A 24,707-nucleotide genomic window follows, 5' to 3' on the forward strand; every position below is an offset into this window, starting at 1 on the left:
AGTGAGAGCCTCGCCCACGATGGCGTCGCCTATGCCGATTACGTCCATGGGTAACTGGGGAGGGAACGGCCAGGCCATGCCATCATCACAGCCGCCTCTTGCTATGAACGAGGCAGACGAGATGGGCGTTCAGGTCAAGACGATGGGCCGTAAGGGCTTCCAGTCAACTTGTTCTTTGGGGTTTAGCTGACACGCTACCGCAGTCAAGGTCGTATACGCATTCGACGATAACGGGGAAAACTTCCTGGCGCGGCATCCCCAGCTGGTCACAATCCAAACAGTACCAATCGACGACAAACGGACTATCGGCATGGTCGACTTGAAGATGTGTGCCCAGGCAGTTGTCCGATGCAGTCCCGAGCTTCTTAACGATATCACTCGCGACTTCGCCGTCTACGCCTACGACTACTCGGAACCCAACGAGCCCATGGTTGGCCAGGGCCTACTCAGTTGGGTCGTTAATAACGTTGAGGAGAAGAAGATTATTGGACGTGTCACCAGGAATCCGCTGTCGGTTTTCAGCGGAGGCGTTAAAGATATTCTGGAGATCAGGTTCAAGCTGAAGCCCGTGGCTGCCATGGCACAACCCCAGTTCGAGACCGAACAGAAGCCCGACCCGCGACATTCATATCACCGCTCCGAGAGCCACATGAGCGTCGAGATCCAGCCTACGAGACCTGCCGAAGGTGCACTCACGCCGTCGAGCCATGCCGAATGGAATCAGCTCATGCAATCAAATCCGCAGATGGGCAACCAGCAAAACCCTTCCCGAGTTGCATCACCTCACCCACCGCCACAGTACCAGGACTTCCAGCAGCCTCATCATCAGCGCAGCAACTCGTTCAGCTATAACATACCGCCACAGCAATTGTCTCAGCCGATGCCTCAGCCTCCTCAACAACCACCGATGCAAAATTCTGAAGGACCCAACCGGGTTGCCCCGACCCCTGTTGACACAGCAACCGAGCCTCAGGCCAACCCACCCTCCAGACCGTCATCCAGGGCATCGAACCGGTCAAAAAGGTCAAAGCCTACGGGGCGTCCTCGTGGCCGACCTCGCAAGCAACCACGACCTGAGACTCAGGGCAACACCTCCGGATATGAGGATGGTACAGACGGCGACGAGGGCCCAGCCAAGAAAAAGAGGGCGACCACGACCCAGGTCACGGCCAACATCAACACCCCATTCGGGGGTGGCCCAGAGCTTTTGCGAGTGGCAGCTAGCACCTCCGGCTCGCTGCGAAATCTGCGGCCATCAGGACTATCTACGGAGACGCCGCTGGGCGCCCATATGCAGGAAGTGCCCAGAGCCCCGACACCCGTACCCGACAGAGGCCTGGCCAAGCCGCAAGCTGGTAAGGCAGCGAACGGCAGCAAGCTTCGTCGACAATCGACTCTGAGCCAGGCTGCGACACCACCAAGCCAGCCTCCTTTTTCTGATGTTGCCTTTGCCCTGTCCCCCAGTCAACAGGACGGTCGCTCGCCTGTAGACTCGGAGGCAGCTTCGCCCATGTACTCGGAGGACAGCCCTGCAGCCATCGGTTCTTCACCGCCAGTTCCGCGAACGGTTAGCTTTGTGCGATCGAGCCCGCCAGCATCAAGTCCCATTCTGCCACCGATGCCGATGCCTATGGGACAACCCGCCGACTCGGGGTTCATGAGTGGAAGCGTGGATGACTTGTTTGACGATGAAGGAATGAAGCAGCTCCCCCAACCGGTTACGGCGCCACCGAATCTCAATGCCACCAAGGAGAAACGAAACCGCTCAGGGATCCCAATTCAAGTGTTCCAGTTGGCGCCCCAACATTCTAGCGAAGCGGACATCGCCAGAAACAACATGCATCATGTTGCAACCCGCCCACCGACCTCCACACCTTCACAAGAGCCCGTGTTACCTACGTTTACACGAAGTGTTAGTGACTCGAGAGCTATCATGGCTCCTCCGCACCCGCAACCGGCGGGAAAAGAACCTTCGCCACAACATGAGGAGCCAGTTGTGGCGGTTAAAGCCGACGTCGAGGGCGACGTTTCAGGTGCTCCCAAAGTTGAGACCCCGCAGCCGTTCGACGGCCTGGAGATGGGATTTGAACAGCTTGTTCAGGCAGTGCAGAGCGAGCCGGAGATGGTTCTGTCAGTTCCAACGAAGATTGCGGATGGGGATGCGTCGTTTGTCCGACCTTCCGCGCCTCCTTCGCTCCAACGCTCTGCGTCTTCTGGCTTCTCCCTGGCTCTCCCTACAGTGCCAGCTAGCGACCCGGTTGGCCCAATGGCTCTGGCGGTTCTCCCTCAGCCCGATGTCACTTCCTTCTCCGAGGCACCTTGCCCGCCTAGTGACGCGCTGCAGCCTCCGAAGTCGCCAGAACAGCCTTCTCGGACGAACAAGAATTACGTCAAGAAGCAGGCAATTAGAGAAAAGCTTCTGCAGGCTATTGAGAACGGAGAGACTCCAATGTACTGCACCAACTGCGGCGCGATCGAAACTCCTACGTGGCGGAAAATCTGGACTCAGGAACATAAGGGCAAACCAGAGTTTACAGAGTTCTCCGATAAGCCTGGAAGAGTTACCGCCATCATCGTTCTGGACCGCGACAGTGATGAGACACCGACGAGGTATCAGATCATCAAGAAATCCTTGCTCCCCGAGGAAAAGAAGGATGACTACACGGGCCACATGCTCTGCAATCCATGCGGCATTTGGCTTTCAAAATGGAAGGCCCATCGGCCACAGGAGAAGTGGGAGAAGGACAGGTCCCGACTCAATCAGCAGAGACGTCCTCGTGGCACTGGAAGAGCTCCCCGACCACCAAGGGTCAAGAAGACAGGGGCAAACCAGATCAACCCGACATCCGAGGCTTACTTCACCACCGACCCCATTGGGCCCGAAGATCGGGGAATTTCGCCGATGGACGATGAAAGCAGATCGCGAGGGGCTTCCCAAGTGAGCAACCTCAACGAATCTTTTGAACAGTCGCAGCAACAAGCAGAACAGTGTGGCTCGCGTCCTGCATCGCCTGGTAATGCTTCCAATCCGGGCTCTACCCACTCAAGAGGCAGTGGTACAGCGAAGAGTCCTATTACTATTGATAATGCCGATGCTCATGACATGGGTTCGACACGACGACTCCTGTTCCCATCGCCACGAAAAGAAGGCGTTGCAAAGGTTCTTGGCGAGCTCGCCGTTAACATCGTGCAAACGGCACCAGGCTCTAATGGATCGACCGAGGCAGCCCAAAGCAAAGCTGAGGACGACTCCGGCAAGAAGACTGGGCCGAGGGCCCCGGGCACAAACAAGGAGAATCTCGCAGTTCCTGACGATAACCTCGAGGATCTTTTCGGAAGCCCGGCAATCGCCCGTCCGTCTACTCCGCCTCCCCGAGACAGGGCCCCTAACAGCGCCCTCTTCAAAACACCGACTCGACCGACCCCAAGCCACCGACCGATCACCCGGAGCGTCACTAGAAGTGTTTCCCGTTCGCTGAGGTCGAACGACTTGCTTCGATCTCCGGCAGCTGTCCGACGGACGCCGACGCGGACACCTCGATCGTCTAAGGTCCCGATTCGGAGGAGTCCTCGTCTACATCAAGAAGATTTCTCTCAGATGGAGATAGCGTTGGAAGAGTACCTCCAGACGCAGCCATTGGATCATCAGTACGATTCTGACATGCTGGAGGCTATGAACCGAGCATTGGCAGAGACGATGAATGCTTCAGGGACGAATTTCGACATAAGCAACATGGACCTTGAATTCGGTGATCTTTTGGGATCGCCTGCCCGACCCACTCCACGAAGTCGACACATCACGGATTATGATGATTGGGAAGCTTGGGAGTCCAATACACGAGCGCGTCAGGCGGCAGAGGATGCTCGGCGCAACTAGATACCCTCGCTGGTTTTACGCTTTTGAGTGATGGCAGGCACAAATTGCCACACTTTGGAATATTTATGATGCAGTGCGCCACCATAACGAGGAGTTGGATGCGTAGTATGTTTTTCTGGGCTGCATTGCAATAGCACAATGAATTCTTTGGGAATGGAGTTCAACACATCAAGAGTATAGTGTTGTTCTGGTAGATATGATTCTTTGGGCGTTGGTGTTCTGAAGTACCCTCACCGGGCTTACCGCTTGGATGCTTTTCGCATGGCCTCACGCCATTACATGATATCAATACAATATTTACTACTATCTAAACCAGCGTTCTGTGTTTTTGCACGTAAAAACGTACGATGGGGGTCATGAAGTTGATCAGTGTGTAAGTGGGCGACCTAAGCTCCAAATTTGGACACTAACGTATCGTCGTCGTCGCAACTCAAGGACCAAATCCTTCCCTCTCCCTGGGTTCTGAAGCTCCTTGCAACTTCATACGTATGCTAGACCAACGTTGAATTCGGTCTCCTGCTATAGGATTTTAGCTTATTGTCGAGTCGCACTTACACCCATGTTGTGGTGGTTCTCTCTTAATTGAAGTTGGGACGATTAGTTGATTTCACTGGCTCTAAGCCTGTTCGGACCCATACGCCCTGCTGACTGCATGCGCGCCCTTCGTCCCGACAAGATCCATAGCGAATTAATTATTCCCGCGTCTTTCGCATAGTCACGACGAAAGTCGAAGACGTGAACGTGTCTTCAGTCCAAGTGGATTTCATGGCTTACTGCGGGTAGAATCAAGCAGATTGACTGTTGTATAAGTATGTTATTAACATTCTCTCCCAAGTTCAGTCTTCCACTTCAATTACAGAGTGCCGTACGCCAACTGTCTCGTAAATTTTCAGTCTTGAAACCTGCCAGAACCTACCTTTCCTCCTCATAACACCAGCAACGTTTGTTACCGTATCTTCGAATATATCGACGAGAGACGAGAAACCTTTTCAATTGTTGTGACACAGCCGCTAAACTAACGCTCTTTATTTGCAAGGTTGTCTGTCAGATCTCCACTGTTGCTAGCTTCGGGGCTACTCCGTTGAGATCCCCTCAGAAGCGTTGTCATCATACTCTGAACTTGAGGGCTTCACTCTTCAACACACCAAGCCGTCGAGCGTCTCGCTATCTTCTAAGCCATCGCACATACTACCGAGCAAAATGGGGTCCCTCGGTTCAGGCGCCAAAAAGCCCTGGATCCAGACACCACTCATCGCATCAGCACCCCTCTCCCGGATAGCAGGATGGTGAGCCTCCAACAAAACCCCTCCTCAAAACCCCCACTAACAGCGTTCCAGCAACGTCTTCCTCAAACTTGAGAACCTCCAGCCCTCGGGCTCCTTCAAGTCCCGCGGCGTAGGCAACCTCATGTTCCGCGCCGCCGCCGAGGCCCCGGGCGCGGACGTCCACTTCTACTGCTCCTCCGGCGGCAACGCCGGCCTCGCCTGCGCGACCTCCGCCATCGCCCTCAACCGCAAGGCCACCATCGTCGTCCCCACGATCACCCCGCCCCTCATGATCTCCAAGCTCCGTCTCCTGGGCGCCGACTGCGTCCAGATCGGCGAGAACTGGGCCCAGGCAGACCGCCACCTGCGCGAGGAGCTCCTCGCCAACGACACGAACGGCGTCTACGTCCCGCCGTTCGACCACCCGCACGTCTGGGAGGGCGCCTCGTCGATCGCCGACGAGCTGGCCGCGCAGCTGCCTGACGTCGACGTCGACGCCGTGGTGTGTTCCGTCGGCGGCGGCGGCCTGATCAACGGTCTCGCGGAGGGCGTGGAGCCGAAGCGGTGGCGGAAGGGCGAGGGGGAGCCGCCGCGTCTGGTGGCCGTCGAGACGCGAGGGGCGGATAGTCTGAACGCGAGCGTGCTGGCGGGCGAGCACGTCACGCTGCCGCGCATGACCTCGATCGCGATCTCGCTGGGCGCGACGAGGGTGTCGGAGAGGACGTGGGAGGTGGCGCGGACGACGCCTGGGTTCTGCAGCGTGACGGTCAGCGACGCCGAGGCGGCCATGGCGTGCGTGCGCTTCGCCGACGATGCGCTGTTTCTCGTCGAGGCTGCGTGCGGCGCGACGCTGGCGACGGTGTATAACGGCACGCTGAGGAAGCAGCTTGGAGTCGGCTTGTCGGATGAGGAGTGGGCGAAGAAGAATATTGTGCTCATCGTCTGCGGTGGTTCGGTTATCACCATGGAGATGCTGGAAGGATACCGTGCCAAGTATGGCGATGCGTTTGCGGCGAAATAATGTGGACGTTTGTGTTTTGCCGTGCGATCGATCACCATAGACCTCAGCTTAGATCTCTTACAGGAGAAATATAGACCCGCGTTAAATAGACGACTTCATAGCGAAACGCAATCATCACAAATCATGCTTTTGATGTCCCGCCGTTTATGTACCCTTCCCATCTACCTGGAATAAACGACTTCGTGAAACTCTTCCGCTGCTTTGACCCCGGCAGGAGACTTGATAAACTGGTCCAAATCCCCCAGAACCATCTCAATCTCCCCGAAATAGTTCACCTCTCCCTTCTGCGTAAAGCCAACCCTGTTGAAGAGCGATATACTCGCCGTGTTGCTCTCCTTGATCTTGACCATGAGGCCTCTAAGCTCCGCTTTCCCGTCCTTCTTCCTCTCACCATCAACGTATTCCTTCAAAATCCGCTCCTGATGGCGATGCACATACACCAGCAGCGACGTGACCGCGGCATATCCCACACCTTTCCCGCGGTGCTCCTTCGCCGCGATCATAACGTCTACTTCTCCCACGTAAGCGCCCTCGCCCTGTTCCTCGTCGTCATGGGGGTAGACGAAAAAGTTGATATCCCCAATCATGCGCGCAGACGCATCAACCTCGCCCGCTTTTACGCCGGCCGCCGCGTCGGACGTCGCATTGAGCGGTTGACAGATGATGAAGGTGAGTTTGTCGTGCGAGGTCCTCCACGACTGCTGATTCTCGTACTCCTCCTCCAGCGTCAGCGGCTCAGACGCCGTGGCTTCTTGGATTTCCTGCTCAAATCAGCCTTCGTCCGATGCAGGGTCTGGTCTGGCGGCCGCCAAGCATGGGGGTTGATTTTGCTCACCGGATCGCTCATCCACTCATGATACCGCTCCACATGTCTCGCCTCGTACGGCACGAGCGTCACCGCCGGCGTCGAAATCGCTGCATCCCGTAAGCCATTCCATATCCAGAATCAGCGTGTCACTCGAGAGAGGTGTCCTCATTACATGCCTGTATCCTCGTTCAACCTCATCGTGTAATTTGCAAGGGCACCTCGACGCCTCCCTCTCCACTAGTAGACCCTAGAAAGCTAGAAGTGCGAGCGATGCCGGTGCAAGCCACCCCGCCTACGCTCCACGTCTGCGTCCTGTCGGCGTCCGAAAGAGGCTAACAGACGCCCCCCCTCCTGCGAAACAGACGATGCCGCCGGGTATGGAGCCTCTGAGCCCCGGGGAGATACAATCAGCGCGGATGTCAAGGTGCCAGAGTGGTTAATGGGCTGCCCTGCTACGGATGCCTCGGTTTCGAGGCGACCCAGCAGCTGAGGCAGTGGCTTCGGTCGCGCAGGTTCGAATCCTGTCCTTGACGGCTTTCTTTTTGCTGGGGTTTGGGTTGGGCGGTTGGGTGACTTGGTCTTGTAAGTTGAGCGGGTTTTTTTGCGCGGAGTTGGCCCGCAGTGAGGAAGGCGCTGGCATGAGGGTGGGGCGGCAAACGCAGTGGGGGTCATAGGCTACTGTCAGCCCGCTTTCTGATAACAGTCAAGGTGCCAGAGTGGTTAATGGGCTGCCCTGCTACTAGTTCTACTAAGAGTTGTTCAGGCAGTGGCTTCGGTCGCGCAGGTTCGAATCCTGTCCTTGACGTTCCTCTTTTGCTTTTTCATGATTCGGCCGTTGCGATGCATTCTTTTTGCTTTGGACCAACGTCCTGTAAAGTTATTTCGTCTCTGAAAGGCTTGAGCGCTGCAGAGCGGGCATTGAAAACGAAGATGCATAATGTCCCGAGCTAGCTAGGTAACCAACCAACCGCTGACCACGAAGATACATCTCATCTTGCGCTGCTAGAAAAATGAATGAACTACACAAACGCTGGCTGAGATTGAGTTGCTTTTGCTTCCTATTCTTACAAATATGTACATTGTCGTAGAATCGTCCCAGCCGCACGGATTTCATCCATATCCGCAGTCGAGATAGCCTCACTCATCCGCAGGCTGTGGCGGGAACAAGGAATTCCATTCTCCAGGCCGTAGCGGATCGATTAAAGGGGTTCCATACGTCAAGTCTGTCCCAAACGCCGCATCCTGGAATCGTCGCTTGTCCGCGTCGACGCCTATCAGATCGAGCAATTGGCCCATCTTCGTCGGCATGATGGGCTGGAGAAGAATGCCCGCTGACCTCACTGCCTCCGACGTGACATAGATGACCTCGTGAAGTGCCGCCTGGGATTTGGGATTCTTCGCCTTGACTAGCTTCCATGGTGCCGCATCGGAAATATATTTGTTTGCCTGGAAGCCATGTAAGCAACACTCGTCCAATGTCCGACGAATGTAAGTCATTCTTACCTCAACAAGTACGTCCAGCACGCCGCGAATGGCGGCATTGGGGTTCAACTCGTCCATGCGCTTCGACATCGCGGGCGCCATCTCATTGATCCTTGCCTTCAACCTCTGGCTAGCGGCGAGATTGCGTCCAACGGAGGCGCTGTTCTCCCCCACCCACGCAATAGAGTCTCTGAGCTTCCACTTCTTGCTCTTGGCCGCCCTGTTCATCAGGTTTCCAATAGTCGACTGCAAATCCTTGTGATACCGCGCCACGATCAGCGAGTTCTCGTAGTCCGCATCCCTCTCGATGCCGCCGTCGCGCATCATGAAGTACCGCATCGTGTCCAGACCCCACCGGTCGATGGCGAAGAACGGGTTGACCACGTTGCCGACCGACTTGGACATCTTCTTCTTCGCCATCGTCCAGTGCGCGTGGCTGAGCAGCTGCTTCGGCAGCGGCAGGTCCAGCGCCATCAGCAGCGCCGGCCAGTAGATGCCGTGGAAGCGCACGATGTCCTTGCCGATGACGTGCACGTCCGCCGGCCAGCCCTCCGCGTGCTCCTTCCCGGGCTGCCACCCCGGGAACCCGGCCTTGGTCATGTAGTTGATGAGCGCGTCCACCCAGACGTAGATCGTCTGCGAGGGGTCGTCCGGCACACGTACGCCCCAGTCCAGCCTCTGAACGGGCCGAGATATCGACAGGTCCTCGAGGTTGTTCTCCACCCACGAGACGACCTCCTTCTGCCTCTGCCGCGGGACGATCCAATTCGGGTTCTCCTCGTAAAACTTCAGCAGCCTGTCCTTCAGCGCCGTCATGCGGAAGTGGTAGTTCTTCTCCTCGACCCACTCCACCTCATTCCCCGTCTCGATCGAAGCCATGACCGTCCGTCCCGTCTGCGGCACCAGCGTCCTCTCGACCTCGTTGGCCGCGTAGAAGCACTCGTCACTAACGCAGTACCAACCCTCGTGCTTGCTCTCGTAGATGTACCCCTTCTCGTTCAGCATATGCCAGAAGTGCTGCACGGCTTCCTTATGGTCCGGGTCGGTGGTGCGGATGAAGTGGTCGTTGTCCATGCCGATCGCGCGCGCGAGATCGCGGAACTTCTCCGCCGTCGAGTCGCAGAATTCTTTGGGGTCGACGCCCTGCTTGGCGGCCGCTTGTTGGACCTTCGAACCGTGCTCGTCGGTGCCGGTGCAGAGGATCGCGGGCCGCCCCTTGAGCTTCTGCCAGCGCTTGAGAACATCGGCGAGGAGCATCGAGTACATGTGTCCGACATGCGGCGCTGTAAACACACAAAGCTCAGCACATGAATCATTTTCAACAGCTAGGTATCGCGTCACTTACACGCATTGACGTAGAAGATTGGTGTGGTCACATAATACGGCTTGTCGCCCTTGCTGTTGGAGCTCGCGAACCGTCGCGATGTCTGTCCAGAGGTGCATGAGGGGCAGACCCAAGTTCGCCGCAACGTTGGCGCATAGCAACGGCTGCGGAACGCCGAAGCTGCGGATATTCTGACTGGTCTCATTGAGCCTGTGTTGGTCGGTGGCTACCGTCGTATACACATGCCGTTGAATGCATTGGGAGGATTTGAATTGAGCGAGTGCTTCTCGAAATATTCCGACTTCCAGGACACCGTGCCAATTGCGTGACACGATAACGGTATAGACAGAGCTCTTATCAAATAAAGACCCCTGCACCCCGCCAAACTTCGAGTCCGACAACTGAGCTTTGCGACAACATCCTCCGAGTAAACAATACTACGTACTCGAACTCTACGAACCCAAATCACGCAGCGCACCCGAGAGTCGAGCCAACATCGCAACAATGTCTCTTCCTTCCCGCGAAACAGAGCTCAAAGCGTCCGCAGACGGTACCTCCGCCCAGCCAGTCCGCAGCCCGAACCCCCAAAACTAACAACACACCACACACAGCGGCCTCGAACTTCGCAGACGCATACTACGACGCCCTCAACCGCCGCAAGCCTCAGGGCACCGTCTCCAACTTCTACACGACGTCCTGCTCAAAGTACCCCTCGCAGCCCGACATCTCCATCAACGGCGCCGTCCTCTCGGGCGGGCCCGACGAATACGTCGCCCTCCTCGACACCCAGGGCCCCGACGTGCGTTACGAGGTCGAGTCCCTCGACGCCCACGTCATCAACCCCAACTTCTCGCTCGGCTGCCCCGACCACCTCCTGGCCGGCGACAGCACAGGCGCCAAGTGCAGCGTCATGGCCCAGGTCACGGGCCGGGTGTACTACGGCAAGGGCCGCGACGCGCCGGCCAAGACGTTCAACGAGGTCTTCGTGCTGGTGCCCAACTGGGACACCTTGGTCAAGAACCCCCCGCGCGGGGTCAGGCGGTGGTTGATCATGAGCCAGAACTTCCGCGCGCTGTGAAGGGCGGGACGGATAGGGTGGCGAGGAGGATATACCCGAAGGAGCCTTGTTACGATGATTGGATTACTTGACATGGATTGAATGAGGTGAGTTCGACGTCAATCCCGCCACAGATGATACTGATTTCGCTGCAGAATGGACTATGAAAACTGGCTGGAAAGGGGACGCAGACGACTTGGCCCGATGCTTGTCGAAGAAACACCCCAAAACTAAGTGGTATAACACCAATACATCTTTTCCTGCCAAGGAGAGGCTTTGACTGGATAGCACAAGAAAACGTCAATTACCACACAAACCTGCTGTCCTTATGCGATCTGCTGCTTCCTATACTTCCAGTATCCCGCCCTCACAGGATCCCACTTCTCAGCCAGCCGATCGAGGTACTTCGCCGCTTCATCCTTCTGCCCCTTCTCCGCAAACACCTCTGCCAAAAAGTCAAGCGCATGGCTGCTACGCACCTCCTCCTTGTCCCCTCCCTCGCCGACGCCCTTGACAAACTGCGCGGCAAAAGCTTCGGCGGTCGCCAGCTTCCGTCCGCCCTTGACAAGCACGCCCCTCAGGTAATTCCACGCAGCCTGGTTCTGCGGCGCCAGCAGCGTCTTCTCCTCAGCATACTTGATCTCTCTGTCCACAACGTCCGCGGGCACCTTCGGGTCGTGCTCCGTGGCGTGCGACCCCTCCGTAGACGCCGCGGGGTCCGAGAACACCAGGAAGAACCGGTGCGACCACGCCGAGTTGTTCCTCACGTCCTCCTCGATCCAGTTCTGCGTCGACAGCAGCTCCTGCAGGTTCCACAGCCCCAGCTTGCGCACGAGGTACTGCCGGTAGCTCCAGACGTGGTAGTTCTTGGTGTCCTCGTCGAGCATGCGCGTGAGAAACTCCATCTCGGATCGCGCGAACCGCTTCACTTCGTCTGGGCTGCCCTTGATCCGCTCGTGGTGGTGATCCAGAAGCAGCTGGCGGTGATGCCAGATCTGGTAGTTCTTGATATGCTCGAGCGAGACCTCGTTGAGCCATTCGATCTCGTCGACGACTGGGATCTCAAGCGCCTGGACAATCTTGAACCTGTACAGCCAGACGGTGTAGTGTGCGGGGTTCATGGAAATGACGTTTTCCGTGAGACGGAGCGTCCGCGGGCTGTACTCCTCGGCAACCATGACGGCGCGCAGGTAGCTCATGACTGGAATGAAGACAGAAAAGTCAGTCGACATTCAACGAATATCCCTCGCCACCAAATCCAAGCACAGAGTAGAGTAGAGTCAAGACACATGAAAAGAACGTGAATTATTTACCCTCAGCGTAGTCTTCCGGGTAAGCAATCGTAGCCAGGGCGCCCTCGGGCTCCTCGGCGGGGATGGGCACGACGTCGTCCCATTCTGGGTCCGTGGCGTACGGTCCCATCTTGTCCCCGTACAGCTCCTTTCTAAGCGCCGCCATCTCCCGTCTTCTCTTTGTCTCCTCGTCGATGTCTTCCTGCGAGATATCCGGAACCTGACCGTCGGTCGCGTCGGGGACGCCGTCTCGCGCAAACTCCCTCCGCTGAATGAATCTCCGGTGCAAGACCTCGAGCGCCGTGAGCTTCGCTTGCTTCGCGGCCCGGACGGTGAACTGGTCGATGGGGTACTCGCCGAGGTCGCGGCCGTTCTTGTCCTTTCCCCAGTCGTAGACGATCTTCGGGTCGGCGGTCTGCTTCTGCTTCTCGAGCCGGCGGATCGGCGGGCTTTCCCTGCTGACCTGCTTCCAGAACTCGCGCTCCGCCTTGTTCGTGAGGTAGATCTCCCTGTTGGCGACGCGGCGCACCAAGCTTGCGTTCACCCAGGACTGGCGCTCGTTCGGCGCGAGGGCGTGCAGGCCTCCGGCGTCTTCCTTCCGTCGTTCGTGGGGGTTCGTCTGGTGATAGCGCTGGAAAGAGCGCTCGTTGATCGTCTTGGGGGGTTGTTGGGGTTCAGCCGCAGCTTGCGTTTGCTGTTTGCCTGTGGTGAAGACGGATGGTGGTCAGCAAAGATGGCGTCAGTGAGTCGGGAGTATCGGTCGCGCGTGAGCTGGATGTTCCGCACGGCCTGCAGATGGAGATGGATCGATTCAAACATACTCTTATTCTCAGCTTCCTTGGCTTTGGAGCTGACCTTGGATTTGGCGGGCATGTCGGCGGCTGGGTTGATCTATGGCGGGGTTGAGCGGCGGCGAGGTACCTTATGCTCCGGCTATGGAAATTGTTGTCCTATGGCTGCTACCCCACCTTAGGACCCTTTGCTCCTGCCAAGCCACTTGGGATGTCGTCGCGTCGGGTACCTTAGGTAGCACAACGTCCAGCAATGGCAACACACTTCGATTCCATGTTTTTCCGCTTGCATACCCTGAACTTCAAGATTAAAAGATTTAGTACCGCAAGGTGAGCTTCTAAGATCTGCACGCCGATTATATATGATACATGAAGCCCCCCCTCATATTCCCATCTTCTGCGCCATTATCATGTCGTACAGCAAATGAACTGAACCAAAAGCTTTTCCCTGCTCTGCGCCCTGGCATAGCTGGTGAATAAAGAAGCAGACTGAGAAAATGCGCTGCTGCGCCAATCACCGACTTTCCACTCTCCAGAACTTCCAACCCTCTCTTTCCCCAACGCCACCGTGGACACCGACCAGCTTCTCCACGCCTTCGTTGCCATCGGCGTTCAAGAAGCTATCGACGTCAATCTCCATGCCACCTTCGCTGTCCTCGTCCATGCCATTCTTGAGGACGGCGGGCCACAGCACGCCGACGCCGTCACCGCCGAGTGTTGTCTCGAACTTTTCATAGCCTTCCTCTTCAAGCTGGCTCTCCAAATGACCGAGTTTCTCCTTAGGAACATCAGGCTTCAGCAAGGTGATGGAGCAACCGCCGCCACCAGCACCTGTCAGCTTCGTCCATCCGATCCCCTCATGGTCCACCAACTCTCGTATACGCTCAAGGCGCGGGTGCGACACTCCCAAAGAGACAAGGAGGCCATGATTAATGGTCATGAGCTCTCCTACTTGCTGCAAACTTTCTTCGCTCTTGTTGTCGAACTTCTCGGCGCCAATGAGGCCGTCCGCAGTATTTGTGACCTTGTCAATGGCGTCCAGAATGCTTCCAACAAGTTTCGGGTGTCCGCTCTTAAGCTTTGCAACCTTTGCAACCTCGAAAGCCGTTGACTTGGCTTGCTTGGTGTCGACAAGCAACAGTGGGAGCTCTGGGAAATCCCAAAGAGGCCGAACAGCGGGAGGCTTGTTGTAGTCTGTCCGTTGGAAAACCACGGCCTTACCCTGGGTCGCGACAGTGTTGTCCACGCCTGAAGGGTTGCCGTGTATGCACATTTCGCATACAAAAGCCCATCTGTTGATTCTCTCCACTTGCAGCCTTGCCTCGTCAGGGGGTTGATCGGGATGTGGGCCCGACAAGGTGCGCAGTTGTAGGAGAAGAGCAGCCGCCAAGCAGACTGCAATGGACGCGCTGCTACCCAGACCTGCGCCGATGGGAATTGTAGATCTCAAAGTGTACAGGCACCCGGTGAACGACTGGTGACCAAGCGAGAGGAAAATGTAGAGAAACGCTGACGCGGAGTTTTGGTGTACTTTCCGTACTTCATCAGGCTTGTTTGGCGAGACGTTGGCGAGATGCGGTTGTATGGCTGCCACAAGGTCTTTATCAAGCTCTGTCACCAGATCATAGTAGGACTTCTTCTTGGAGGGGTGTTGGAAAATTGCCCAGGGGAGGTCGTCGATGTTCCATGTGTGATGCAGGTCGATGTCTGGGAAGCGCAAGGAGACTGTTCGCCTTGACTTGGACAGTGATGTGACGAGCAGGTAGGATCGAAGAGAAATAGCGGCGGCGATAGCGGCCTGATGGTTGTACCAAGTTAGTGAATGCGACAAAATCTGGCGAAAAAGGGGTTTCGAGCAACAGTACCTTGCCGTGAACGACAGCGTGCTCGCCGAAAACAATGACCTTGCCAGGCGCCGAGACCATGAAGGCGGGCATCATGGGGCTTGAGGCCTTGCGGTCCAATCTGAAGCGATGGGCTAGATTGCTGTGTCCGTTGACATAGGTGGTAGTCGGTACGCCGTTGACGGCGACGGGATCGAGGCCATTTCGCATTTCGGGGGCAAGGACAGCCATGGGCGCGTTCGGTGTCTTGCGCCTGCAACCGCAGGATGGTTGAGTGTTTGCGAGAGAGAATTCGTGGGATGCGTGTAGTCGTGGAGGAGGCGTATCAGAGACCAAGCATAGTACAACGACGTGTCAGGGTCCTGAGTCGTGTTCGTCCGTCTGGATGGTGTTGAGAGGGGTCAATTGGTGGGTGGCACTAGGAGCGGAGCGAATCGAGGCTGCAGAATGGGTCGTGATGCAAAGACAGGTCGAGTTGAGTAGGTTGGGTAGGCGGACTAGAAAAGGTTTATGGAGAAAAAGTTGTTGAGAATTTGGGAGAGGAAGAAGCGGGAGCAGGTGACGGGTGACGATGGCGGCGCGCCAGAGGGTGGTAGCGGTCCCTTAAGGCGTAATTTGGCAAGTGTGTAATACGGTAATACAAACACTTTTATTAGAGGAGGACCAAGAGGGACTCTCGATTCAGTTAGCCAATTTAGCTTTTCAAGGTTCCGGGGGGTGGCCGGACAAATTGCACAACGTGGTGCTGGACCTGGAGATGGGCCCCCTTATCAGACAAGAAACATGGGGAAGGCGATCAAGAGAGGGTAAAGGTACTTACGGATACAGGAAACAGCAATTGGACGACGATGACAGGCAGACGATGTAATGTGGTGGTGCGTGGAGGGTTGGCTGGCTGGCTGGCTGGAGGTTGGAGGCGTGTTTGGTCAAGACACACTACCCTTACGGCTAGAGAGCAGAGATATGGAAGGTTTTAGCCTCTCGCCGCTCCTTCTTTGTGCTGCTGGGGAAAAAAACGTGTCGCAGATGAGAAGTCCACGGGTGATTCAGATAGGAGGTGAGACGGGAGTGACGGGGGTTCAAGTCCGGGGGAGGAATTGTTGTTCGGTGTTGGTCGAGTCCGCCGGCAGGTTTGTGGATGGAAGCAATGGAAGCTCCGGTGGAGGCTTTTTCAATGTTACGGCAATGGAACTTGGGACGAAACTCGCACTCGACGCCTTGAAAGGGATCGGTTGCATCTATTCATGGGCACTGCGCAACTCAGCAGCGTCGTAATGGGGAAAGAAAAAGTATAGATTAACACGCAGGTAACAGGTAAGCAGCAGCCTGGACGTGATATCTGAGCCCCCCCTGGCGGTGTATTGTTTGTCATATTACCCAAAATTCGTAATTGCTACCGCCTTACCTAAAATACCTGTCCGCGCTGCCAATCACCAACCAACACCAGGTATCGTCTGCTCTTCCAATGCCTCCTTCCATGTACCTCGTCGTAACTCATCCAACTTGCAGGTACCCTCCTCTGACTGCATCGTTGGGTTCCCAGCGACCGGCCCCCTGCGTCTCCTAATTGGCTCTGCGTGTTTCCCCTGGATGACATTCCCGACCTGGTGGGCGTTTCCCGGCAAGCACCGACGTACAGCAGCAGGGGTGTCTGCAGGTGAAAAGGACGGTCGCCCGAGCGGTAGTGTCCCTGTCGAGCTGTGATACAGTAATAATTACTGACTCTTCTAGGAAAGATAGCTGCATCTTCCAAGAAGCAAACTTCCAGCTTACAAAACTCCAATGATGGATAGATAGCACAGCGATTTTCATATCGACAGAAGCTGATTGTGCTGCCTTCCCAGTTGGGAAGGAGGACGTAAGCCACTGACAGCGCCGCCGTTAACGCCATCCGCCATCCGCCGTCATCGACATGTCAACTTGACAAGCTCGACACCACTGCTTCCTGCGTCCGCCAAACCCGTTCCTCTTGAACGCCTCCAACTGGCTACTCCGGTCCTCACCACTTCTACACGACTTGTTTCCTCGATAAGATGCTGACCGGCTTCGTCCGCTCTTCCGCCTCATCTCTAGGAAACTTAGGCCAATGGTCTGTCGCAATCCAAATTGAAGCACCAGGACAAATTGTTGCTGGAGGAAAACTGATAAAGAGAATCTCACCATCAACACTCTGGCCAGACAAAGCAACACCCAACACTGCTTCAGCGACGACGGGAACGGTCTTCAACGGCGAGAATTCCGCATGGCTTCAAGCTATCGCATTAAGTACACTGCAGTCAAGCTACCTTGCGTCGCGAACATCAGCAAGCGCATCCACTCGATAACGAACCTTCCATCACCACCGGTTTTTCGCCATTGATGCGACCGAGCGTCGTTTCGTCTGATGAGCCTTGACGTGGGATGGGTAGCGTGTTACTGGCCCCCAAGGACGGTGTCCCCCCAACTGCTGCCCGCCGAAATGATTTGCTGGACCGCTCAGATGGATGACGCTTGTCCGCACCTGACATTGGGCAGTCCGATGCGACAAATGCCTGCTCCCGCCCCGACTGCGGATTCGATAAGCCAACCAGCTGCACCTCGACGGCGTTCTTGTCGGTCGCGACTGCATTTCATGCAGCATCGCTGACTCTTGCAAAGTCGAGGCGGTGAAGTCTCCGTGGTTTCCAGCATCGCCGGCTATACCAATGTGAGGTCGTCACCTGAGACTTGGTTGTTATCGACCTGTCTCTCAAGTCGCAACGATATTGGGGTTTTCAAAATACCAAGGGCTTGAGGACCTTGCTTGACAGCTCCGTGTCTCGGAAGAAGAGCGAAATTCGTTAGATTTTGTTTCTCCCGCAATGCCATGTGGCGATGACAAGATCTCGACAATACAGAGGCTATTCGGCTGTTTCCCGAAGGATTCGTTTTGTCGGCGCATGGGGACGGACTTGGTGAGGACGAAGCGCCGTGATCCTACCAGGTGGTAATAAGCGTGCCCGGCAGGCAATGTGCTTGCAACACCCGAATTTGAGGAAGCGGAAATTACCCTGCCGATAAACCCCCGGTCGGTTTCTTACATCTTGGATGCGCAGCTCTCAGCTCAACGATCGAGGCGCAGGCCACTTAGTGCAATGCGGGCCTGGCATTTGGCACCCTCTGATCCCAACTGGCCAGATATCACATCGTTGGTCTTCTAGCACAAGCAACCACTTGGCAGGTGCTTGTTTTCGAAACAATCGGTCAGCCTCACGGAACTTCGCAGCTTTGGAGAGAAGAATACCCGACCCATACTGTCAGCGTCAGTGTCAGGAAGATGTCCCAAGTTCGGGGAGTCCAAGTCAAAATTGCTTCCGTACGTGAGCTGCTTCGTGGCTATGCGACTAATTATACGAGTTCACCCGCGTTCTAGACTGAACTCCGTGTATGTTATTGATAGGCGTCGTGAGGATGCATATGCACCGATCATCGTGCTTGCCGACTTGCTCACAAGTCCTCTCCGCCCCGACTCTCGTTGGGGGCCGATTACAATTGTGTTGCCGCTTAGTGTCACAAGCCTTCCGCCCCCGTCCGCAGGGAGCGACCGAACATGCCGATGGTTTGAAAAGACGGACCAGCCGAGCCTGGATATGTCTTGCAGACTGGACATAACTCTATCAAAAAGCATGGCGACGGCCAAAGATACTACAAAGCATTGCGGGGTCGGTCGGTTGCAGCCACCCGCCGAATCCGAGTCTTGTGGAAAGTCCCCAAGCTTGCTTGAGATCTTCTCCAAAAGGGAAGCTTTACAATGCAATTCAAGTCTAGGCTGTCGCACAATGGAGCTTATTGCTTCCGCCTTACTTCGTCTTAGCTCGGTCTGTGCCGCAGCTGGTCAACGTCGCACCTCACGCCTAACGCTGACCTGCAGCCTTGTTTGTCCCGCCAGGCAACCCGTATTCCGCTCCGTTTCTACAATATCTAACTGAAGTCACTAAAGTCGTTCAGCTTTATCTGAAGGCAGCTGTTGTTTTCAGCATCAATCAAGGCCCGTACGACTGTCCTCGTCATCTGCCAACCAGGCAAAAGCTCACCCCAATATTCCGGCCCGCACCGAACCCCGCCCGAGAGCTCACTTCCCGGCAAAACCCCGTGAACCCCAGACAGCTTCCATTCCTAAGCTTCAGTGCTCGAAATCACGAACCACCCCTTGCCACCGAGGTTGCCCGCCCACCCGAAAAAGCCGCCAAAATGTCCGTGACGGAGCTTGCCCTTCTCCAGTTCAAGGAGCCCTTGACCGAGGAGATCAAGGAGCTCATGGACTACTGCCAGACGGTCCAAGATACCTGGGTCCTCCGCCAGAAACCTGGACTCCCTCCGACGCGTGTAGCTCGCGGCACCGCCATTCTACAGCAGGTCGAGAACCCACAAATCGTTCTTCTGGCTGCGCAATGGGACTCTCCCGAAGCTCATGGCGAGTGGATCGTCTCGCCCGAGAACCAGAATGTCATGTCCAAGCTGACGCCGCATATCCACCGTGAGGGACCACAGTCGGTGCTCTTCTTCCACATCGACACGCCCATCTTTGTGAAAGCTATTGCGAGCAAAGCGGCGTCTGAACCCGCACCCGCAAGTGAGGCCGCGAACCCGGACGGAAAGAGGGAAGAGGAACCGGCGGAGACAAACTCGAAAGACAAGGCACCGGAAGCTCCGGCATCAGCCGTCGACGAAGAAAGCAAGGCAGATGGCAAGAAGAAGGCCGAAGACGAGCCTCCCAACCTGCTGACGGCCCCGATCATCAGCGTCGGGCGCTTCGGAGTGCGGCCCGAACGAAAGGAGGAGTTCGTCAAGAAGTACGCTGAGGCCAAGTGGGTTGTCGAGGAGTCTTCGAAGCCGTACCCGGTGCGTGGCGGCTGGCGAATCGAGAGAGCAGTCGACGGGCTCGAGGAATTTGTCATGTACTGCGGCTGGTCGTCCGTCGAGCAGCACAAGGCCATTGCGCAGCATGAGGGGTTCAAGGAGTGGGCAGGTATCCAGGAGTTCGTGACGGGGACGGACATCTGGCACTACAAGAGAATCATGTAGATGGGGCCGCAAGGCGTGATGGAAGAATGATTCCGGACATATCGGAGCGATTCGATCGCCGATGCATGGAAGCAATAGGGTCTGTCAGAGCGAGGGCGTCATCAAGAGGTCTGCACAAAGTAACAAACAAGATCCCATCCGTGCCGCCTTGCCTCGGTGTGTTCAATGGTCTTTTTTTCATTGGTGAAATTGCCTACTGATGGACAGCAGACAATACATCCATGTTGCAATTGCCTAGGTAATCCCCCGACGCCATTTTTTGATATTTACGGGTTTCGTCCCTCCGCCATCCCTCTGTCGAGAGATGGAAGAGGAAGAGTGCCCGCCCCCAATCCCAAGACCGATCGGACCATTGCGCGCAAAACCGGGTAAAGGGGGAAACAAGTAAATCATTCCATTGACCTCATGTCAGGCTAACTTTCATTGCTCTTGACGTTCTAGTTGGATTTCCCCCCCGCTTCATCGAAGACGTTTGTTCGACATCTTTTTTTTGTTGACCAGGTTTCGTTCGGGATTCGCTTATGCGGAGGCCTTGCCACCCTTGGGGTTCTTCTTGGGGACGTCCTTGATCTGGAGCTCTGTATGAGGGGGACGTGAGGTTAGCTTTCCATCCTTCCTTGTCTTCGTCAAGACACAGACGCTGGCTCACTTCTGCAGCGTGCTTGATCGACTCGATTGGAGAGTGGGGAGGGGAAAACGTACGGGGAGGGAGGGACTGCTTGAGCTTCTCGGCCTTGTCGTTGTCCTTGAGGACGAGGGTGTACAGGTGGCGCTGGCAGCGGACCTTGAACTTGATCTGGGAGCTCTTGCGGTTACGCTTGATGCGCGCGGCTGTTTCCCAAAAATGTCAGAATTTCCCATTCTTCTTTCAAATTTCGCCCGATTCTCGATTCTCAATCGTCTGAAAGCCTTTCGACCGTCGACTGTTCGTCGCTCATGGGTTTGGGGGGAATGTGCATACAAGAGGCGTCCTTCCTGCGGGCGATCTCAATGAACTGTTTGGCGCAAATGTTAGCCAAAATTCCGTTTTTGAATGTCGTTTTTCCCGGGCAGCATGACGCTCGCTACCCTGAGATCGTCCGTACCTTCTTGATGTCACCGATTTCCTGAGGCATCTTGGCGGTATTGATTGGCGACAACGAGGGGGTACTTGTCTGGGTCGGTTTGGCGGGTTGGAGTTGTCGTGGACTTTTTCGTGGGAGTGGGAGGGTATTTTGGTGCGAATTTGGTTTTGTGGGATGGACCCCTGGCGGCCCGGCCGAGGAGCTGGCTGGCTGGCGCACGGGCCACCTGCCACTTGCTTCCAGTGTCCTTCCGTGCTTCTGTCTCCCCCTTCGAATTTGCGGGCCCAGTGCCGCAGCGGTCGGGGGGATGGGCACCGATCGTACCGACGGAGGTGGGGTCTGCCGTCTCCGGTGCATGTGTCCTCGCCACAGGCAGCAGCAGTAGCTGGAGTTAGAGCTGGGGTAAGGTTGTCCAACTGGACGTCACTGTGGCTTGACGCGTCACCCGTTTGGTGAAGAACCCAGACATCCTCGGCCTGTACCTTGGCACGTTGACGACGCTTTCGATTTGCACCTGGTGTATCTAACTAACACGTTTCTTTAAAGTCTTTTTGGTAGCCTGTGAGTGTTGTGGCCGTATATATCTACCTCAAGGACATTCCACGACGCCGTGGTAGGCCTGAGGTTCCCCGCGCTTCAACCATCAAAGCACCGCCACATCAAGTTTACAAGATGCCTACGCCGCTCGACAACGCCATGAAGTCCAAGGTGAGTCACTATTTGTCTGAAGATTGATGAAAGGCCGGGAGCTAATTGACAACAGAATGCGGTTCTCGGTTCGTCACGCAATATTTTGTCGGAATAGCTGGCTAGACGCTAACAGACAGCTCAGCATTTGGCGGTTTAGTCACAGCCGTGGCCGTGTGGGCCATATACGGTGGTGACATGTTCCCGGCCGGCGCCGATCCGACGGGGAATCCCGAAGGATGGACCAGAGAGGAGATGAGAAGATGGCTGGCCGCGGTATGATGAGCCTTTTGCTTGCCTTTACCTTGTAGATGTGAGCGTTGCTGACCCGTCATCAGCGGAATTTGTTCCCAGGGGAGTCAGACACGAGGGAAGAGCTCCTTGCTCGGGTGATGGCCAATATGAGGGCACCGAGACGCTGAGGACGGCTTACTATGGGATGCGACGATCAATATGAGATCACTGGGCTGGTTTGCTTACTTCATTATTAGAGCAGTAGTTTCAAAATAACCTCATGAATCACGACATTACCAATGGTGGCAACGATAATGGTAGCAGACAATATCATTTATTGGGCGCTAACTGAGCTGACCCCAGATTCAGGCGTGGCTCCATTCCCTATTCTCGAGGGAACACCACCCTTGCTAGATTACTAGCATATTTATTCTTTGTACTGATTCAGCTTCTTACAGCTCATCTCTGCCCGTGGTCTTTCCAACCGTGGGCTCGTCCGTCGTGACCTTGCCCGTAGACTTCCAGTTGAGAGCCTTGAGACGCTCCGAAAGATGAGGGTGAGAGAAGTGGTAGGTGGCGTACATCCAATCAGCATCCATGGTGCTGAGGTTCTGGATCTGGAGCTTGAGCAGGGACTTGGCCAGCTCAACTGAGTAGCCGAGCTTCTGGGCGAATGCATCGGCCTGGAACTCGTACTTGCGGCTCAGGATGTTCATGAGCAACTTAACCACAGTGTCCATCGGCGAGAGTGCATCGGAGAAGAGGATGAAGCCGATGATGATGGGGTGCTCCTTAAGGAATCCGAAGTCGCCGTACAGGGAGTTGTTGCTAATGAAGACGGAGAACAGAGTGAAGATGTAAAGGAAGTGAACCTAGGTAGGCAGATTAGCAGCTGCGCTCTTCGCGGATAGGCGCAAGTACATACCTGGGAGATACCAAAGAGACGGGTGGTGTGACCAAGGCTCCAGTGACCAAGCTCGTGCGCAAGGACAGCCACGACCTCCTGCGTCTCGCTCTTCTCGATGAGGGTGTCGTAGATGACGATGTGCTTCTTCCAGGGGAGACCAAAGAAGTAAGCGTTGCTGTGGGCGCTGCGCTTGCTTCCATCGATAACGTAGAGTTCGTGCAGGGGGAAGTTCAGGCTCTTGGCGAGGTTCTCGACACCGTTCTTCAACTCGCCCTCTTCCAAAGGCGACAGCTTGTTGAACAGTGGCAAGATGGCGATCGGGTAGATGGTAATCATGAAGACCTGCAGACCGGCGGCGAACAACCAGAGGTAGAAGAAGAACTGGTTACCAGTCTTCTTGACGATGGAGAGGAAACCGGCAAGAATCGGGGGAGCGATGACAAAGGCGAGCAGCTGGGACTTGATCATGTCGGTCATGAACAGCTTGGGCGTCTGCTTGTTGAAGCCGAACTTCTCCTCCAACACGAACGTCTGGTATACCGATCCGGGCAGCGAGAGAATCTGCTGAATGACGATGAAGGCGAGGACGAAGACGATGGAGTGCGATATCTCGCCGGTGAAACGCGCCGGCGCGAACTTGAGCAGCAGGTTACCGGTCCAGGACCACAGCTTGGGGAGGACATCGTAGTGGATAAAGGCGATATTCTGGATCTGACCCCAGAGACCGTTGACGAATTCGAATTGGGACTTGGCGCGACCGTAGGCTTGACTCTTGTCGAAAGTTTCCTGGGAGATTTCCTGTTCGAGGACCTTCGGGGCTTTCGTCTTCTTGAGAACCTGATACTGGCGCAGCGAGAGCAGGCTCTCAAAGACGAACTGGCCGACCGAGAAGCCGAGAATGAGACGCTTCCACGGGAAGAGGGGACGGTCCAAGAACCGGGCGAGACGTTGGAGGAAATCCATCTTGTTGCCCGCCTTGCTTGTGTAGAGGAGTTGCAAAGGAGGGACAAGAAATGGAGATGTTGCTTTGAAGAAAGCAAGACCAGGCTCCTGGTCGTGTCGCAAGGCACCCGTACGTAAGACGACTCCAGGAACCTCAGGCAAGCTGTCCACAGTGAGCTTGGCCCCCAGACAATCAAGTGGGGGCCGCCAAAGCTGAGGTTCGGAGCTTGCGGGAGTAAGGTAGGCAGGGGTTGTGATTGGTTAACCTTTCTCCAGCTTCCTCCCACTTTGAATGGCTGAAACACTCGGTTCATGCAATGCTTTGCCCTTTTAGAAGGAACTACCTCTTTAGTCACATATGCAGCGGGAACTCCCGAAAGTTGCAGGAAAGCCATTCGCAAAATCTCAGGCAAATCGACGAGGTCTCTCTTGAGATCAGCGAGCTCCACGCCAGCGGCACGACGAACACAAAACTGCTGCGAAAATGATGCGCCAATCGTTAACAAGCCTGGCGAGGGGCTTTCTCTCCCGCCCGACTGCTCAGTCCGCTTCTGTCGGCCAGATTATCTCCCAAAGGTAGGTTTCGGAGTGTTGAAAGCTCCCTCGAAAATGCGATGGGACTAACCATAGCTCGCTAGAACGTTCTCCTCTCTGCCCTCCCTCCGTCCTTCGATCACTCCCCTCACGTCCGCCTTCCGCCGTCCGACGGCCACGCCATTCACTCCTTCAACAGCCAATGCCGCCGATGTCGTCCCCTCGAGCGCCGTGACCGAACACCCCGCGATGGCCGCTATGCAGCTCTGCTTCGGTCCCCGCAACACCATGAACCGAAACACTCGATTGGTTCAGAAGCGAAGACTCGGTTTCCTCTCCCGTATGAAGACCAAGGACGGCCGCAAGATCATTGCGCGGAGGAAAGCGAAGGGACGTAGGAGGCTGGGTCATTAATCGAGGCGCCATCTATGCGATTCTGCGACAACAATCACGAACGAAAGCATCGAGCTAGAGTGTCGGAAATTGCACTCAGTTCATTCGGCTTGAAAGGTTAAGGCGGATCGAGCTGGGCGTG

General features: G+C 55.8%; 10 protein-coding genes across 10 annotated transcripts; 5 read left to right on the forward strand and 5 right to left on the reverse strand.

Annotated features, from left to right (window-relative positions):
- Positions 1-19: 19 nt before the first annotated feature.
- Positions 20-3,877, forward strand: CkaCkLH20_01233 (gata transcription factor; the record flags this gene model as incomplete). Its single annotated transcript, XM_038883952.1, has 2 exons — positions 20-149; positions 204-3,877. 2 exons carry the CDS (start codon positions 20-22, stop codon positions 3,875-3,877), a joined length of 3,804 nt encoding a protein of 1,267 aa, XP_038750544.1.
- Positions 3,878-5,077: 1,200 nt separating this feature from the next.
- Positions 5,078-6,163, forward strand: CkaCkLH20_01234 (uncharacterized protein; the record flags this gene model as incomplete). The annotated part of the gene is made up of 2 exons (XM_038883953.1): positions 5,078-5,163; positions 5,215-6,163. The coding sequence occupies 2 exons, from the start codon at positions 5,078-5,080 to the stop codon at positions 6,161-6,163; spliced, it is 1,035 nt and encodes a 344-aa protein (XP_038750545.1).
- Positions 6,164-6,324: 161 nt separating this feature from the next.
- CkaCkLH20_01235 (uncharacterized protein) lies at positions 6,325-9,982 on the reverse strand (the record flags this gene model as incomplete). Its single annotated transcript, XM_038883954.1, has 5 exons — positions 6,325-6,924; positions 7,048-7,078; positions 8,188-8,417; positions 8,475-9,736; positions 9,799-9,982. The coding sequence occupies 5 exons, from the start codon at positions 9,980-9,982 to the stop codon at positions 6,325-6,327; spliced, it is 2,307 nt and encodes a 768-aa protein (XP_038750546.1).
- A 299-nt stretch (positions 9,983-10,281) lies between these two features.
- Positions 10,282-10,855, forward strand: CkaCkLH20_01236 (nuclear transport factor 2 domain protein; the record flags this gene model as incomplete). Its single annotated transcript, XM_038883955.1, has 2 exons — positions 10,282-10,327; positions 10,389-10,855. The coding sequence occupies 2 exons, from the start codon at positions 10,282-10,284 to the stop codon at positions 10,853-10,855; spliced, it is 513 nt and encodes a 170-aa protein (XP_038750547.1).
- Positions 10,856-11,160: 305 nt separating this feature from the next.
- Positions 11,161-12,999, reverse strand: CkaCkLH20_01237 (farnesyltransferase alpha subunit ram2; the record flags this gene model as incomplete). Its single annotated transcript, XM_038883956.1, has 3 exons — positions 11,161-12,035; positions 12,148-12,828; positions 12,948-12,999. The coding sequence occupies 3 exons, from the start codon at positions 12,997-12,999 to the stop codon at positions 11,161-11,163; spliced, it is 1,608 nt and encodes a 535-aa protein (XP_038750548.1).
- Positions 13,000-13,431: 432 nt separating this feature from the next.
- Positions 13,432-14,992, reverse strand: CkaCkLH20_01238 (mevalonate kinase; the record flags this gene model as incomplete). The annotated part of the gene is made up of 2 exons (XM_038883957.1): positions 13,432-14,715; positions 14,783-14,992. The coding sequence occupies 2 exons, from the start codon at positions 14,990-14,992 to the stop codon at positions 13,432-13,434; spliced, it is 1,494 nt and encodes a 497-aa protein (XP_038750549.1).
- Positions 14,993-18,970: 3,978 nt separating this feature from the next.
- CkaCkLH20_01239 (uncharacterized protein) lies at positions 18,971-19,804 on the forward strand (the record flags this gene model as incomplete). Its single annotated transcript, XM_038883958.1, has 1 exon — positions 18,971-19,804. One exon carries the CDS (start codon positions 18,971-18,973, stop codon positions 19,802-19,804), a length of 834 nt encoding a protein of 277 aa, XP_038750550.1.
- A 519-nt stretch (positions 19,805-20,323) lies between these two features.
- Positions 20,324-20,919, reverse strand: CkaCkLH20_01240 (60s ribosomal protein l38; the record flags this gene model as incomplete). Its single annotated transcript, XM_038883959.1, has 4 exons — positions 20,324-20,382; positions 20,507-20,635; positions 20,766-20,799; positions 20,890-20,919. The coding sequence occupies 4 exons, from the start codon at positions 20,917-20,919 to the stop codon at positions 20,324-20,326; spliced, it is 252 nt and encodes an 83-aa protein (XP_038750551.1).
- A 1,322-nt stretch (positions 20,920-22,241) lies between these two features.
- CkaCkLH20_01241 (peptidase family M48) lies at positions 22,242-23,659 on the reverse strand (the record flags this gene model as incomplete). Its single annotated transcript, XM_038883960.1, has 2 exons — positions 22,242-22,661; positions 22,715-23,659. The coding sequence occupies 2 exons, from the start codon at positions 23,657-23,659 to the stop codon at positions 22,242-22,244; spliced, it is 1,365 nt and encodes a 454-aa protein (XP_038750552.1).
- Positions 23,660-24,122: 463 nt separating this feature from the next.
- On the forward strand, positions 24,123-24,586 carry CkaCkLH20_01242 (ribosomal protein l34; the record flags this gene model as incomplete). Its single annotated transcript, XM_038883961.1, has 2 exons — positions 24,123-24,214; positions 24,277-24,586. The coding sequence occupies 2 exons, from the start codon at positions 24,123-24,125 to the stop codon at positions 24,584-24,586; spliced, it is 402 nt and encodes a 133-aa protein (XP_038750553.1).
- Between the last annotated feature and the right edge of the window lie 121 nt (positions 24,587-24,707).

Source organism: Colletotrichum karsti (assembly GCF_011947395.1).
Source record: "Colletotrichum karsti strain CkLH20 chromosome Unknown Scaffold3, whole genome shotgun sequence".
In the NCBI taxonomy this organism is placed as follows: Eukaryota; Fungi; Ascomycota; class Sordariomycetes; order Glomerellales; family Glomerellaceae; genus Colletotrichum; species Colletotrichum karsti.